This window comes from Sceloporus occidentalis, unplaced genomic scaffold, assembly GCF_023333645.1.
Source record: "Sceloporus occidentalis isolate IW3139 unplaced genomic scaffold, rSceOcc1.0.p SCAF_14, whole genome shotgun sequence".
In the NCBI taxonomy this organism is placed as follows: Eukaryota; Metazoa; Chordata; class Lepidosauria; order Squamata; family Phrynosomatidae; genus Sceloporus; species Sceloporus occidentalis.
In genome coordinates, this window is record NW_028316994.1 from 11,592,047 (window position 1) to 11,608,889 (window position 16,843).

At 41.9% G+C, this 16,843-nt stretch overlaps 1 protein-coding gene across 3 annotated transcripts in view; it reads left to right on the plus strand.

Moving 5' to 3' along the window:
• TEP1 (telomerase associated protein 1) overlaps positions 1-16,843 on the plus strand; it is a 56,091-nt gene that overhangs the window by 26,437 nt on the left and 12,811 nt on the right. For 2 of the 3 annotated variants that reach the window (XM_089481244.1, XM_089481246.1), the window contains exons 21-43: positions 540-660; positions 1,139-1,263; positions 2,883-2,999; positions 3,084-3,201; positions 3,999-4,196; positions 4,390-4,580; positions 4,976-5,129; positions 5,269-5,448; positions 5,914-6,006; positions 6,555-6,687; positions 6,864-7,014; positions 8,053-8,192; positions 8,428-8,516; positions 8,695-8,809; positions 9,382-9,607; positions 9,697-9,820; positions 10,913-11,037; positions 11,847-11,946; positions 12,698-12,853; positions 13,329-13,538; positions 14,616-14,769; positions 15,011-15,226; positions 16,424-16,590. In XM_089481244.1, the coding sequence (XP_089337370.1) occupies positions 540-660; positions 1,139-1,263; positions 2,883-2,999; positions 3,084-3,201; positions 3,999-4,196; positions 4,390-4,580; positions 4,976-5,129; positions 5,269-5,448; positions 5,914-6,006; positions 6,555-6,687; positions 6,864-7,014; positions 8,053-8,192; positions 8,428-8,516; positions 8,695-8,809; positions 9,382-9,607; positions 9,697-9,820; positions 10,913-11,037; positions 11,847-11,946; positions 12,698-12,853; positions 13,329-13,538; positions 14,616-14,769; positions 15,011-15,226; positions 16,424-16,590 (3,403 nt within the window). The remainder of the gene's footprint in view (positions 1-539; positions 661-1,138; positions 1,264-2,882; positions 3,000-3,083; positions 3,202-3,998; positions 4,197-4,389; positions 4,581-4,975; positions 5,130-5,268; positions 5,449-5,913; positions 6,007-6,554; positions 6,688-6,863; positions 7,015-8,052; positions 8,193-8,427; positions 8,517-8,694; positions 8,810-9,381; positions 9,608-9,696; positions 9,821-10,912; positions 11,038-11,846; positions 11,947-12,697; positions 12,854-13,328; positions 13,539-14,615; positions 14,770-15,010; positions 15,227-16,423; positions 16,591-16,843) is intronic. The other variant, XM_089481245.1, reaches the window with a different exon arrangement.

Below are 16,843 nucleotides of genomic sequence, written 5' to 3' on the forward strand. Positions count from 1 at the left end.
CAACTTTCAGCCACCCTAGCCATCATATCCAGTGTTAAGAACACTAGGATGTGCAGTCCAACAACAACTGGAAAGCTGTACCTTTCCTACCCCTGACCTCAAGGCAATATTAAAACAACAAGTCCAGCTATACCCTTAGGCAAAGTGGGGAAACTGCCTCACTTGGCAGATGCTGGAGAGCAGTAATAATGGCCCCAGAGCTGCTCCTCATGGCCCTTCCTCTTTTTTGGAGGACAAAAATGTGTGTACACCACACAGATTATCCTTTACCGCCTAAACTGTTCTACTATTCTCAGGGTTGATGGAAGACCCTTTCCCAGTTTTCAACCATGAGTCCAGAAATCTGCTGTACATGACAATAAAATGTCTTGGGCTAGTACTATAAAGCATTCTGTGAATTTTATCAACCATCTACACCCCGCTCCCCACAAACCCACACTATTGGTATATGCTTCTAAGGAGGTGAAAATAGATGCTAAGCAGAATGCAGGATGCTGTATTATAATCTCTTATTCTTGTCTTGCCCTCCTCCTCTCTAGGCAGCTGGAACTTTGCTTGTCTGAAGTCTCTCAGAGTCAGCTCTTCATTGGCCTTCTTGGTGAACGGTATGGTCACATCCCTAGGCAGTATTCCTTACCAGACGAACCCCAATATGAATGGGTGAGTATCCGTGGGTATTTCTGGTAGTACTTGGTGGCATTTAGGAGTACTTCTGGTAGGACATGGGGGCATTTAGGATGTCAAATGGTTACATTTTGTTTTCGTACAAAATGGCTACCATTTGGAGCTCTGTGTCCATAAGGGACATCCTGTACCAGTACCTGAAAGGAGATGTCGTCTTTGCACCATGGAAAGTAAACATATATTTGCAATTCATTTCCTATTGGAAAAAGTGTTAAGAGTGGCAGTGGACAAAACATCATGCAGAGTAGCATAAGTAAAGAAAAAAGTAGAAATTTCCTGACCCCAAATGCTTATGTTTTTGAAAACAGTGGGAGAGGACCAAGGGAAAATCAAGGACTATATGTGTAATCAATGGGAAAACAAGCTCAAACCTGACTAAAAACCTCTGACAACAGCATATTTGTACTTTTAAAGGCATGTTAGAATAAATAGAGTTTGGATCTTGCCTTTGCAGGTGAAATCCTATCCAGCAGGCCGCTCCATCACTGAGTTGGAGGCTCTCCAATTTCTGACTGGTGGTAAGGATCCCACTGCAGGATCCAGGGCATTCTTCTACATGCGAGAGCCAGACTTCCTTGGGTAATGCATTTTATTTTTGAAATCATACACAAGAGTATAGTTCTGATCCTTTAAAGTGATTGACTTGTCCTAATGCATATAGTTGAAAACATTTTTTTGTGTTGTTCATTGCTGTCAAGTCACTTATGGCGACCATTATGAATGAGAGATCTCCCAGGCTGCATCCGCACTGCAGGAATAATCCAGGTTGACACTACTTTAACTGCCATGACTCAATGGTATGGAATTCTGGAAATTGTAATTTGGTAGGACTTGCATATCAACTCACTACAGCTCTCTGACAGAGAAGGCTAAATGTCTCACAAAACTACAATTCCGAGAATTCTATAGCATTAAGTCATGGCAATTAAAATGGTGTCAACATGGATTAATACTGCAGTGTGGATGCAGCCCCAGTCACTCTGTGATCAATAGCTCTGCTCAGGTGTTGCAGACTCAGAGTCATGCCTTCCTTGATTGAGTCTATTCACCTGTAATGAGGTCTTTGTCTTTTCCCGCTGCCTTCTACCTTACCAAGCATAGTTGTTTTTAATAGTGAGTCAAGTCTTCTCATCATGTATCCAAAGGACAACAGTTTCAGTTTTGTCATCTTGGCTTCTAGGGAGAGTTCAGGCTTGATATGCTCTAAGATCCATTTATATGTCCAGGATATCTGCAGAACTCTCCTCCAGCAACACCTTTCAAATGAGTTTGTTCTCTTACTATCAACTTCTTTCCTTGTCTCACCATCTCATAGTAGATATAAGTTTCTCCGTAAATATAACGTGCCAGATCCTTGCAATACAGTTATTGATTGATGGATACATCCAGTTCTTCCAATTTAGTGCTTTTTCAAAGTAGGCAACTGTGCATAAAAGACAATGAGGTCTTTGTCATTCAGCTTGTTGTATTTATGATCAAAAATGGAAAGAATAATAATTTTGGAGTTGGGGCTTGTAATTTGACCAGTCAGTTTACTTACTGTTATAAAAATATGTACATCTGCTTATAAATGTCATTGCAAAGAGTTGTTCATGATGCTGAACCTCTGTCCTATCCATAGTATTGTGATTTGTGTTCTGAAGATAGTCGAATATGTGGTGCAGGCTGTTTTATTTCAAAGAAATAATTCTGCCAGTATTTTTTCATACTGCAACTCTTTCTCACTGGATGTTTTGCTAAGCATAATTCATCCTTGGAAGCTTGTCTTTGGTGCCTTAAGGGCCAGAAACTCTTTCAAAAGGCTGAAATGATTAAGCTGATGAATCTTGTATTCAGTCTTAAGTTGCTACACTTGTATGACACTGTGATTTCAAAATTGCTGATTTATAGATTGTCTTTTCATGAAAGAAAAACTTATGCTCATGACAAAACGATTGCCAGGTTGGGGGTCTTGGTGAAAAGAAAAGCCTATGCCTTATAGGCAAGATGGGCTACTTACAGTTGGCCTCCAAATTCTTGGTCTGCTTGTTTTGATTTACAGCCAACCTCATCGCCTCCACGTGTGAGGATCTAAATCGTTGAAAGCAAAGTACTGCACATAAAATGTAGGTTTCCAGTGGTACAGAATTGGACTTGTCTTTTCAATCAACTGCCTCCTTCTCACCTCCCTATCTCATTCTATTGGTCTCTTTTGCCAGCTCTGTGCCAGAAGCCTGGAAAGTAGATTTTTTGGCAGAGTCAGAGACAGCTAAGAGCCGGGTGGCAGACCTAAAGGACCGACTTGAGAAGCATGAAGGCCTGGCTTCCCTCAGCAAGTAATGTGAAGAGCTGAAGGCGGGTGCAGTGGGATAGCGTGAGTCTCCAGCAATATCTCCTTGATGGTGTTTCCCTTTTTACAGGTACGTCTGCCAGTGGGGTGGAGTAGCCCAAGGACGGCCTTTTGTCAAGGGCCTGGAGGAATTTGGAACCAAGGTCTTGCAGGATGTTTGGGAATGCCTCTTGCACCAGTTTATACAGGTAATTAGAGGAATTAATAATTATAGTAATTAGAGTCTTACAGGAGTGGGAGGAAGAACTATTATGGAAGAGTTCACAAATGCCCTCCTGATGTCTGCTGAATATACAAAGTAGAAGAGAAGGGGCTATGCTCTCAGAGACATCATGCCCACTGCCCCCTTTCCAGTGTGACTTGCCCAAGGTCAGCCACTGGCTTTTCATGTCAGAGGGGGGATTTGAATCTCTGGTCCCCAGAGTCTTAGACCAACACCCAAACCACTACACAAAACCAGCTCTATACTGTGAGGTTTTACAAAATGTAAGTTAACTAAAATTGTATAATGCAGTTGCTGGAAGGGAAAGCACTAGAGCTTGAAAAGTTACTCTTTGGGGCTAAAATTTCCAAAATCCTTCCACTACTGCCCATAATAATGATATGATATATATGATGCCCTAGATAATTCTGGAAACTATAGTCCCAGTGAGTTAATTTTTCAAGCTATACAAAGCTGTGATGAAAAGCCCTGTGTACAACTTCTGGAATCTTTTCCACCAACCATTCTGGCTCTTGAGTTTGTCAAGCATTGTTTGTTCTCTCTTCCTACAGTAGATTTTCAACCATAAGACCTCGAAACCTGCTTATTTGTTCTTTTTTAATGAAAATCTGAAGTTCTTTAAAGGCACAATGAGAAAATGGAGTAGATTTTATGAAATTTTATTCCACCTTAATAAATGTGCTACAATTTGAAAATGTGTATATTTTCTAGAAAGCTTTGACTGACTGTCTGTCTGTCTCATACCCATCTGTGCTTACTTAGAGAGATGACCCAACCCTTGATGATTACTTGGAAGAGGAGGAGGAGGACCAAAATATTTTGCAAGAATCTTTCCAGGAGTTGCAGCAGAAGAGATTTTGTGCCCGTGCAAAGCTCCTTCAGATGACAACTGCCCAGCTGCATGGGGGCAAGCTCTACATTGTGAATGGTGAACCAGGCCAAGGGAAGACTGTCTTCTTGGTGAGCAAAGGATGGTAGAACTGGAATAAGCAAGGAAATTGAAAAGGGAACACTTCCCTTGATACTAGTAGCAAAATAATTCTCCCAATGTAGAATGTTCCTTAGCTGAAAGGATACCATCCACAAGCAAAAGGGGTTGATAGTCCTGACCAATTCTTTTTCTCCCTCTTCCTTCCATTTTCTCTTCCCTCAGGCTGCCCTTGCTCAAGAGCTGAGAACGAAGACCCTGACCCAAGGAGAAGAGCTTACTCCCAGTTACAATATTGTGGCCCATTTCACAAGAGCCCGGCCTGATCAGGCTGAAGCCTATGTTGTGCTGGGCCGCCTGTGTGGATTACTGAGGAGATATCTGAAAGAGTCCCCGGCCCTAGCCAGAAGCTACAGGTTGGTATGGCCTTAATTCTGAGGAGTGGTGTCAAGGCAGCAAAAATGTCTTTTTTTCTCTCTATGCGCGAGCAAGTCAGAACTCAGAAAAATTACTATTTCAAATTACATTCCTTAGCCCTCTCATGCTGGCTGGGCAATATCTGGGAATTGCAGTCCAAAAAAAAGGAACTTTCTCAAGCTCTGCTAGGTTGCTACGCAGCTAAACACTTGCAAAATCTAATAAAAATGAGAAGCTTGTAGCACCTTTGAGCTTATCTGGCAAAAAAAGTGGTAGTATATGCTTGCGCTTTCTCAGATGTATGGAGTGAACTGCAACAAGATCCCTTTTCAAATTTATATCACAGGCAAATATGACTTTGTCCCTAAAAATTAGATGGTTCTTCTTTTTGCAGAGGTCTGGTTGGCCAGTTTGAATGCCTCCTCCATTCTGTGGCCCAGTTGCTGAAACGAGGCCAGTCTCTAGTGATTTTGATAGATGGTGCTGACCTTATCCATGCAGCCAGTGGACAGTTGGTTTCTGACTGGCTGCCTGAGCAGTTGCCTCAGGTAAGCTTCAGCCCTCTCCCCAGGTTTGTGTGTGGGTGGTTGATTGGTATATAATGCCTCTTCACCTACCACATGAGAGAGCATCCATAGCTTCCTTGCCACTTTCTCACATCTACTCTGTTTGTGTGTCTCCATGCAGCGGGTCATCTTTGTTCTCAGTGTCTCTGAGGAATCAACTCTTCTTGGGTCCCTCAAACGAAGGACAGATGCAGTCCCCATCTCCCTGGGACCTCTGGACCCCCATGACAGAGCTGCTGTGGTCCGCAAAGACCTGGCCTTGTATGGGAAAAAGTTGGAGGAGTCTGCTTTCAATAATCAGGTAAATGGGGTAGGGGAGCCTCACATAGTTGGGTATCTATATGGACACTTTGAATCTGGATTGCTATAAGTCAGTACATGGACTTTGTATGTGTCCTGAATCTTTCTGCAAAAGAAGAAGGAGAAATGTTTTAGGATGATGGAAATAGGAGCTTTTATTAGCTAAAAAAGAGCTAATTTTAAAAGGGTTTTTGTTGTTGTTGTTGTTCTTCCTGATTCTTGTAAGAAATACATAGGGCAGGAATGGGACTAATTTGGGTGGGCTAATCCAGGGAAATTTGGTGTTCCTGTTTTACACACTTGGCATAACCAGCTGGGTTGTTAGTTGGTCAAAAGAGAGGGAGATCTGGGTATAATATCCTGAAAAGGGGTGAGGTAGTAGATAATAAAGAAATAAACTATTTTAAAAATGTGTCTAGTTTCTGTTTTGTTCCTTAATAAAACAATCCCATGTCTTCCCCAACAGATGCGGCTTGTGCTCCTGAAACGTGGCTCCCGACAGCCTTTGTACTTGACTCTGCTGACCCAGGACCTGCGGCTCTTTGCTCTGTATGAGAAGGTCAGGTGGCAGCTGTGGATTATGAATTGACATTAGGAGTAGTAGGAACATTATAGCTTCAGACTGTCTCCAGATAACAAGCAGAGATTTCATGATAAATTTTGAAGGGCAGGTACCCATCATGGGGCCCCTAAAAACCATGCCCAAGGAGACCTTCCCTCCAAATTTAGGCAGTCATGATGATCCATATCAGCAATCCAGAAGCAATTGCATAAAATCCATCCTTGCTGGAAATGAAAACTAATGAGTCTTCTTCACCTATTCCAGAACAAGCCACCCAACAATAATTGGTGTGAAATCAGGGATTACAAGCAACAATATATTGCTGCTGGGAAAATTTATTCCACGTCTCCCTCCCCACGTTACTCTCTGGATTGCAGCTAAACTCAAAGGGAACAGAGAAGTCTGAAGGTTGTGGGAGAAAAGGTCATTCTCTTTCCTAATGAGGGAGGCCTTGTCTTTTGACTCTGTAACACCTGGTTCTACTACAGTACTGACCTCATATGGAGTCTCAGTTTTTCTAGCTTTCCATCCCACTTCTCTTCCAGGTTTCGGAGAGGATCCAGAAGCTGCCAGTGTCTCTTCCTCTCTTGCTTCAGCATCTGTTGGGGTGCCTGGAGGAAGACCATGGGTCAGAGCAGGTTGCTGTTGCCCTTGTATCTCTCTGGGCCAGCAGGGATGGTAAGTTGTGCACAGAGGAGCATCAGAAAAGGAACATTGAAATGTACTGTTATGCAGCTACCTTTTCCCTGCACCAGAAGCTACTGGCTCTTGAGGTGCTGCAAGGCATCTGAGGGTAGAGGTATCTATCCAAAGTTTCTTTACCTAGAAGGAGGATTGTGGTTCTGTCCCTGCAGGACTAACAAAGCAAGATCTGTACAGCATCCTTGCTACTTGGAAAGAGCTGAACGTAGCTGGTGTAACCTTTGAAGAAGCCATGGTGGCTGGAAGACAAGCTGGAAGCTATCCTGTAGGCCCCTTTCTTGACTTTCTGAGGAGCCTGAGAGGGTGAGTGACTTTGTCTTTTGGGTATTGGATGCTTGCCATGAAAATATGGGACTCAAGGAGCTCTGGTGGCGCAGTGGTTAAATGCCAGCCACTCACTCACAAACACAAGGTTGTAAGTTCAATCCCAGCCAGGGGCTCAGGGTCAACTCAGCCTTGCATCCTTCCAAGATCGCTAAAATGTGTACCCAGCTTGATAGGGTCAGTTATCTTGCAGTCGTAAACCGCTTAGAGAAGCTGCTTAGCGCAGTATGAAGTGATACATAAATGAAGCTGCTATTGCTGTTGCTACAAAGAAAGGTGCTTAACTTCCCAGCCCTCCTGCATGGATAATAATTGTAGCTTTGTATATGGATGCATGTACTTTGTACACTGTCTGATGTATAACAGCTTTTTCTGGAAATATTCTTTTGTAAATATTCTTTCTTTTTGTTTTAAACCATAATCTCCCTTCATTTCTGAAAGAGTGGCCAGGGTTGTTTTTTTAATATCTCAATGCAGTTTGAGAATAGGAAAAGTAAAGACTCCAATGTGTTATGCAGTATGTAACTGTATAAATGGATTGTCTTTTTGCTGCCTGTTCCTTTTTAATCTTTGTAGTATATTTCTTGGACTGTGGCCACAATGAATAACAACACATTCTTGCTGCTTGCTTATTTATTTGATTTTTATCCCACCTGTCTCCCAAAATGGGACCCAATATTAGGGTAAAACAGAATACAACTACTGTAAAACCATATATAATACAAAAGTGTTTGTTTTGGGGATTCCCCCCCCCCCCCCCCTCTGATGATGTTTCTGATGTAGACTGGTATCAAAATATATTTTAGATCAGTGATTCTCCTCCTTTGGCTTTGCACAGGTTTGAAATTACAAGTCCCAGAATCTTGGAACTTTGGCTATGCTAGGTAGGGCTTCTGGGAGTTGAATTCCAACAGCTTTGCAGGCTCAAAAATGGGGAACCACTTGAGAACAAAGACTGAATATTTCCCCCTTGAAGAGAGGGGAAACTAGAGTAACCTCCCCACATTTCTCTCACAGCCTGCTTGGGGCTTGCGGTTCACCCTCAGAGTCTTCAGATTCTCGTCTGCATCTCTATGATACACCCTTGAAGACTGCAGTAGAACGACGCTACCTGAAAAAGCCAGGCCTGGACCGCACAGCTCATGTGCTTTTAGCAGGTAACCACCAATTCTGTGTTCTTTATTGATCTGCCATTGACTCCTGTCCAGCAGTATTCTCCAGTTTTTACTCTCTTTGGCTGTGTTCTTAAATTAGTGAATGGTATCATTTTTTTTTCTGGTAGGCCTTTAGGAGACAGGGTTCTTGCTCCACTAAGGAGCATTGTAGTTCAATCTGACATAGCTGCTGTGGGTGGTGTTGAGTGCCTCTCCCAATGCTTTGTCTCCTTTATAGCTCACTGGTGGAAGCTAGCAGATCCAGATGGTACCAGGACCTTCCAGAACTGCGAGGCAGAGCCTTTGAGAGCACTTCCGTATCATTTGGTAAGTGAGAAAGATGCTAGTGCACAAGAGGATGGGATGTAAGTACTGATAAGGGACTAGCAACCCATGTAGCATTAATGCAGAATTCAATATTTGTGCTGAAAGTCTGAGAAGCTGTTGAGGATATTGAGGCTGTTCTGCAGATACCCTTTTTGAGCCATGACTGTTCTTCCACCAGGTCCAAAGTGACCTCTTCAACATCCTGGCTTCTTTCCTGACTGACCTGAGGGTTGTAAGTGCTCATGTCCGTCTGGGTCTTCTCCATCGCCTCTCTGAAGCCTACGCACTCTATGGTGAGTTTTGCTCTCCCTTAGTGGCTGGAATGGAGATAGTACAAGTTGAACATCCCTTTTCCGGAATTCCAAATTCCAAAATATTCCAAAATCCGAAAATTATCTACATAGGTGGCTCAGATAGTGACACCTTCGCTCTCTGATGATTCAGTGTACACAGATTTGTCTCACGCACAAAATTATTAAAATATTGTGTATAAAATTACATCCAGACTATGTGTATAAGATGTGTACAAAATATAAATGAATTCCATATTTAGATTTAGGTCCCATCTCCAAGATATATCATTATATATATGCAAAATTTTTAAAAATTGAAATCCAAAACAGTTCTGGTCCCAAACATTTCAGATACGGGAGATTCAACCTGTATTGAGATTGAAATAATAAGTCTGGATACTGCCTTCCAGCCAAGGAAGAAATTTCCAGACTGATTACTGGAACTGATTCTGCTCTGGGCTGGAGTATATAAAGTTGTGCTATGGAACAAAACTGTTGTTTTGAGCCTAAATCTGAATACAAATATTGGAAATGTCTGTCTCCATTTACCCTGGTTCTTTGTCCTCTGCAAGAGACCACTGCTGGCTCAGAGCGTGATGAGACCGTTGACTTCTTTCATGCCTTCCTGCAAAGAAACATTGGGCTGCTTTCTCAGAATCCTCTGCTGCTTCTGCAGCAGGCAGCTAATGAACCGGATTCCTCAGACCTCTGTTCTCAAGCCCAGACTGCTCTCAGTAGCAATAAAAGGCCGTTCCTGAAATGGATTAACAAGCCTGAAAAATCGCAAAAGACCAACAGGTAATTCTGCAAGGGTGGCATTGTACACCTTGTTGTCCTTCCTTCCCCTATACAACTCACTGTTGGTTTGTATTTTTGTGTTTTCTCAGCAATAGCCTCACTCAGACCCTACCTGCCACTCCTTCCTGTATCTCAATTTCTCCCTCTGGAAAGCTGGCTGCTGTGGGCACCACTGAGGGAAATGTGCACCTCTTGGATGTGGAAACAGGACAGGTAAAATAGTTTGGCTTATCCAACTTGTCAGAATCAGCCACGATGCTTAGGAGCTAAAGATCAACTAAGGAGTTTATCACACAAAGGAGATCGGGAATTTATTTTGTGAATATCCCCCCAAAATAATGTAATTACGCAAAACGATTACATGTGATGTCGCACAAAACTCGCCATTAAAGTGGTCACAAAGAAGCATTGACCTAAAAATTGTATCAAAAAGTATTTTTAAAAAATTGGGGAGTCGGGAGCTTTGGAGGATTGATGTGGAGCTTCAGGAGCTATAGACATGGGGCCCCAGGTTGCACTAGCTTAAATGGTGACTCTTTTTTTAAATTTATTTTTTAACATAAAACACAAAATGCAAAGAAAAACAAACAAACAAACAAGTATACAAACAAACTTCTTAAAATTAAATTCATACCTATACATAAAAAGAAAATATACACTTATTCTTATACGTATCTTATAGAAAAGTTCTTGTGGGAGTCTATTATGTCTAATCCTAACTTCTATAATTAATATCACTGATAGGTGCATACTTTTCTTTCTATATTCTTATACCTAGCTTCCTAGACTAGAAGAACTCCATGTCAATATTCCATTGTTACTTAATCAAACCGTTCTTATCTTTGCACTTGCAAAAAGAGAGGGGAAAAACAGAGTGTTTATACTTATTATCGTAATAAGTATTATTTAATTATACTAATTAAATTTGCACATCAAATTTAATCAATAAACCTATATATATCCATTTTTATCAATATATGCCATTGATCACTTAGATATTTCAATATCTGTTCCCATTCCTTCATATACTTCCCCAGAGTTTTGCTTTGCATAAGACAGGACAGTTTGTTTAATTTTGCCATATCTAATAACTTTAAATTGTGACTCTTGAAAGCAGAATTAATTGATGTTTTCAGAATCCGATTTCATGAAAGCAGTCCCTAGTCTGGTGTTTTCCAGATATTTTGGACAGCAACTCCCAGGTTGACGCTGATAGAGTATCTGTAACATGCAAAGGTCACCAGCTCGAGGAATGTGTCTTTATATGTCTTTCTCCCTATCTCCATCCCACCCACTTGCAAATAGGAACTGAAGTCCTTGCTGAGTACCTGTGATGGAATCTCAGCCTGTGCATTTCTATCAGAGACAACTGTTTGCCTTGGGGCCTTCAGTGGACGCTTGGAGCTTTGGAGCCTGAGGGAAGGATGCAGGTAATAAGAGGTTGGAGTCAGTTCAGTAACATGGGCAGTGATGGTGAAACACCTGCCAATCTTCATGTAAGCCAAAACAGTTGGTTGACCTTTTTCCTCCGGTGAAGACTAGCAGACCAGATGTGAGATAGAATGTGATTGATATTTTCCTTATAACTAGAGGAATAGACTATTTGATTGCTAGTAAATAGTAGGAGTAAACTACTTTAACATTTACGACCCACTTTTTCTCTTAAGAAATCCAAGGTGACATATATGGTTCCTCCACCAGCACCACCATTACTACATTATACTCAAAATAAACCTGTGAAGCAGTGGTGACCATTGGCTCCCATTTCATTGGGATGACGAATCCATTCCAGGGTTTTGTCCAGACCTAAAAGGAAATATCAGAACATTTCAGAATTCAGTTTGAAAGTCAAAATGAATTCACTGTCCCTGTGAAATGAAAGCCAACAACCACCACTGCTATGATATTAGGCCAGGTCATAGCGAAGAGGATAAATTGAGTGGAGATTGAACCTAGGTCTCTGTAGTCCAAGCCAGATTTTGATGTCCCTGACACAGATCTAGTAGTCCACGTGCCAGCTATTATTTCACCAAAATAACAGACCAGGAGGAGTTTATGCCACAAAATGTAATCTAAAATGGCACATAATCCAAAATGGCAGCTATCGATTAATTGTGAATTTTTCTGATGTCTTCATTGCAGCTTCTGATTGAATGCTACCACACTAAACCACTTGCAGGAAGAGTCACCAACTGGATGTCCACTCAAATCACCTGTTTCTCTTTCTGTTTGATTTTAGGCTGATGGGCAAGGATGCTCACAAGAACCAGGTCACAGACTGCTGCACTAGTCCAGATCATAGACTTCTAGCTACTGTGTCACTGGATGGCTATCTCAAGGTACTGGCCATGTTCAACTCATCCTTTCTCATTTGTTTCTGTTCCTATAACAAGAGGACTACATCCCGAGCAGGGCAGTTGAAAATAGGGTGACTTAGAGGCCTCTCATTCATGGAGTTGCCATGAGTTGACATCAGCATTTTGATGGACTTGATGGCAGTTAACAAAAACAAACACTTCCCCTCCCCTCAGCATTGTTTCACATGATGCCTCTGTCCCTTTTTGATATTCCTGGCCTTTGCCTTTAATACTGAGGCAGATTTGGATCAACCTTTTATCCAGAACTCAACAGAACATATTTAGATTCTTCCTCAGACATTCATTCCGATTGAGTGACGGTTAAGAGCAGAGGTGGTGTGGGTGCATTCCAAAATACTCAGCAATAATCTTTAATGGATTAAAAAAGCAAATATTGTGATGTTAGTCATAACAGGGGGAGAGTAGGACTCAGATTTTGTATTAAGATTAAAAATACCTTTATTAGACCAACAAAAGAGCAGAAAAATGAAGCAAGCACTCAAGATCGGAGCAGGTAGATCAGAAATAAAAGACTGATCTGATGTTGAAGTCATGTTGTGTGCATAGTTGAATGGAAAATGTAGTTCCAGAAAGTCCATCATATTATGTGCATCGTGTAATGTATTATATAGTTCCAGAAAGCAGACTGCTTCTAAAGTCATGCCTTGGAGGAGAGTCCTAAAACAGTAGATAAGCAATGAACTAACATTTATGTAACTTTTCTTTTTTTCAGCTCTGGGACACTATTCAGAGTCATCAGACGCACCAACGGGACTCTCTGTGTCCTCTGAACTGTGTAACCTTTCACCCAAAGGGTCAGCTTGTGGCTACAGGAGGCTGGGACAAAACCGTCACCATCTTGGATGCCAGTGACATGCGTGTGATCTCGGTGAGGGGGTGACTCATAAATCATAGGCTGGTGGAGAGCAGAGCAAGGAAACCACATCTTTTTTACATAGTTACATTTATATCCCATCTTTCCTCCTGTAAGCTCAGAGTAGCTCTCCCATTACTTTCTCCATGTTTTCCTCACAATAGTCCTATGAGGTAGGTCAGGCAGAGAAAGCGTTACTGACTTAAAGTCAGCTTGTGAGGGAAATGGAACTCAGATCTCTTAAAATCCCAACTTGAGATGGGAGTTGCACAAGTCTCTGCATGCTGATGGACTGCAGTTCCTAACATCCTTACCCAGTGATGAGGAATCCTGGGAGTAGCAGTTCAGCATTCTCTAGAAGGCCATCAAGTTCCCATCCCTGCTCTAACCCACTATACAACTTTTGCTAATAAAAAAGAATAAGCTTTCAGCTGAAAGGTCTTGGACTACCCATAGAATTGTGCCATTTTCTTAACTCTCCCTTCTACAGGTGATGAAAGGACATGATGCCTCCATCCATTCCATTTCTTTCTCTTCTGCTGGAAACATTTTGGCAGTTGGGTCCCTGGCTGGATCCGTCCATCTCTGGTCGTGGCAGGAGTCTGTGACCATTGGCACCTTTTTGGCTCACTCAGGATCTGTCTCTAGTGCTCTGTTCCTCTCAGGAGGAAAACTTCTCACCACAGGAGAAGACTGCAAGGTGCAATTCCTCTTCCGTTGAATGATGTTAAAAATAGTGGGAGGTTGGCAGGAATAGAAGCAAACTTGGGGAGTTGGGGAGAGCTCAGATAAATCTTGGTCTTACTCTTAATCTCACCTCAAGGTGGATAATTTGATGTGCTTGGGTAAAAAAAATCCAGCCATAAATTATCAGTTGCTATGGAGGATTAAGATGTTCAAAACACTAATTTATTATGAGGTTACTCTATTGTTGAAGATGAGTTGTTCTGGCTTTGGTGGTTCTCAAATACTCAGTAGTATCCAAGTTACAGTTATGATAACCCCACAATTCTCTTTGTAACTAAAGAGAGCAACTCAGAAAGAAAGATGAAGCTGGAGGTATCTAGCAATGGGGGGAAGATTGGCTGCAGGGGCAGAGATGGGTTTCATTCAGAGGTAAAAAGACAATGGAAAACATTGGTAATGTTCAGAAGAACTTGAGCACAGGAAAAATCTTGAGTGGAAATACATCATGGTTCTTTTAGCATGCAGTTACAGTCCTTCCTCCATTCTTGTGGTTTTCAGACTTGCGTCCCTTGCTTATGCGCAAGGGACGAATAGAGGGGGAATGAATGGGGCACATGTCCACAGCGTGCACATGTGCACCTCCGCGCATGCCCACCTATATTCAAGCCAATGGGGCTTGAATATAAGCAAACGGATCCCCTGCGAAAAAGGAGGGTGACTACTATTTAAGGCCTGAAAATGTTCCGTTGCTTTAAAATAAAAATATTTTATCCTGTTTTTCTAAAATGCTGCACAGAATTCTGTATGGTAAGAGGAACAAAACTGGCTAGATTTCAAAGAAATCCAACAAAGCATGGCTGCATTTTCAGCATTTTTTAAAAAGAACTACATTAAGATAAGAAGGTTTTTACCTTGAAAAATCTCCCCTATCTCCCCCCCCCCCCCCACTTTTGCTTATGTAAAACATCTCTTACCATCAGAAATTATTCCTGATGTTTAGATGGAATCTTTTTTTTTCTTGTATTCTTTTAATCTTTATTTCTTTAGGCACAATCTAATTAATATTGTGTGTGTGTATCCTGGATTGTAGGTCCAGCTTTGGGCAGGCCACTTGGGAAAGTTCTGTGGTACTTTAGGAACAACATCTCTCTCTCCGGTGCTGTGTGTTGTACCTAGTCTTGATGGCTTTCAGTTGGCAGTGGGGCACCATTCAGATGATGTCTGGATCTACAGATACCCTTGGGGTAAATTGCCATTTCCTTACATAGCAGCCTAATTCTGTTAAATGGGAAACTCCTGGCTGTCCAGAAATCACCCTTTTCATTTCTTTGGGCAACATGACTTGCTATAATTTCATTTAGGGTTGCCATATAAGGAAATAATGGGCAGTGTGAGGGCCCAGTTAGGGCCCTGACCCTGGAGGGCTGGTTGCTAGTGCATCAAGGTTGTCTTCTATATTCATTGCTTTTTTGTGCTCTCTTGTAGATGCCAGCATTGGCGCAACTCACTGCCAAGCTGGTGGTGTGGCTATCTGCAGCCTGGCATGGCTGGACAGTCTCTTCTTGATTGGGGGCAGGAATGATGGATCCTTATGCATCTGGAATACCTCACAAGTTCATCCCTCAAGCCTTAAACTACGGGGCCATGAGAAACCTGTGACAGGGCTGGCTGTTTTCAAGAAGCTGGTGGCCTCGACATCAGGTGACTTGGAAAGCACCAGTAGAAGTTGTACTTGGGGCAGATGGTGTGATTTAAAGAAACAGCCTTTTCCATAAGCTTTCAGACAGATGTAGTTGAGGAAGGAGAATTTCTTGGGTTGGACAAAATGGTGGTTTTTCTATTTTACTATGCCCTTGTACAGTGGGGCCTTTGTATCTGCTGGGGTTTGGTTCCAAGATCCTGCATGGATAGCAAAATCCATGAATGCTCAAGTCCCATTAAATCCAGCAGCATAGTGAAATGGTTTCCCTTATATAAAACGGCAAAATCAAGGTTTACTTTCTGAAATTTATAAATGGTATATACTGATGTATAAGTCTAGAAATTTAAGTTAAAAAATTGACTCAAAAAACTTAGTTGACTTATTCATGGGTAAGTATTGTGTTTTAACTCTAATTAAATAACAGGAAGTATCCCATGGTGAAAGGCAAGAGTGTTATCCATCCTGGAAGCACTGACCTCACTCTGTTCTCTTATCCATCTAGCCTTTAGTGTGAGCACAAATGTCTGCTGGGATTTTGTAGGTTCTTTGGCATTGTTTTCCTTTACTTCATTCTTTAGATCCTTTGTTATATGCCCCTAAGTTTTAGCCTCGACTTATCCACGTGTCATATCAAAATCCATAATTTTGGCCCCAAAACTTGCCCTCGATTTATACATGAGGTCAACTTATAGTCAAGTATATATGGCATTTTTAAAAAACACCATTTTTAAGCCATAGATGTTTGAATCCATGGATAAAAAAAATCTATGGATATAGAAGGCTAACTGTATGTAATAGGACTAGAGCATCCATGGATTTTGTTACCCATGGAAGGTCCTGGAACCAAACCCCAGAGGATACCAAGGGTCCGCTGTACTTCTAATTTGTAATTAAGCATAAGCATTGCTTCTTAGATAGGTGTGGAGGAGGGTTAGGAGGAGAGAGACTGAAGTTTCCACTGTGGTTTAAGTGGCATTGCCATTAAAATGGATTTACTCATCAGCAAAATGGAGGGCAGGAGGCTGATGAGAGACTTGAATACAGAACTAGTAACAAAGTCTCAGATTGCACCCTCTCACTACTTCTAAAAAGGTGTTTGGTTGCCTATGCTGGTTTTGCCTGCATTCTTGAGTTCTCCAGATTTATTCAGTCTTTTTTGTCTGGTTTCTGTTTTGTCTTCCTTTCTTCCTTTTCAGAGGATTTCACTGTCTGCCTCTGGCTCTCAGAGGCCCTGAAACCAGCCCCTGGTGCTACAGACACCAGTATCTCTCCACTTGCTGTCCTTCGGGGTCACACGTCTGGGGTGACTTGCTGTGCCTTCAGCCTTGATGGCTGCTACCTTGCCACTGGAGGGAAAGACCGGGTAAGGGTCTCTAAGCTCAGTCCTGAGGAGAACCCCCAACTCTTTGGTCTCCAGTAACATTAAATGAACCTTGCTAGAGACAGTTTTCCCATCACAGCCAATCTTTGTCTTGTAATGTTTAGCTGGAAGATGCTTGGGGTACCAGAGCTTGGAAAAGTCACTGTTTTTTAACTGCATTTCCCAGAATCCCTCCTACCAATATCTAAAAAGACATATTTTCAAGTTGTTGTTGCTCAGGCCAGGCAGAGCAGCG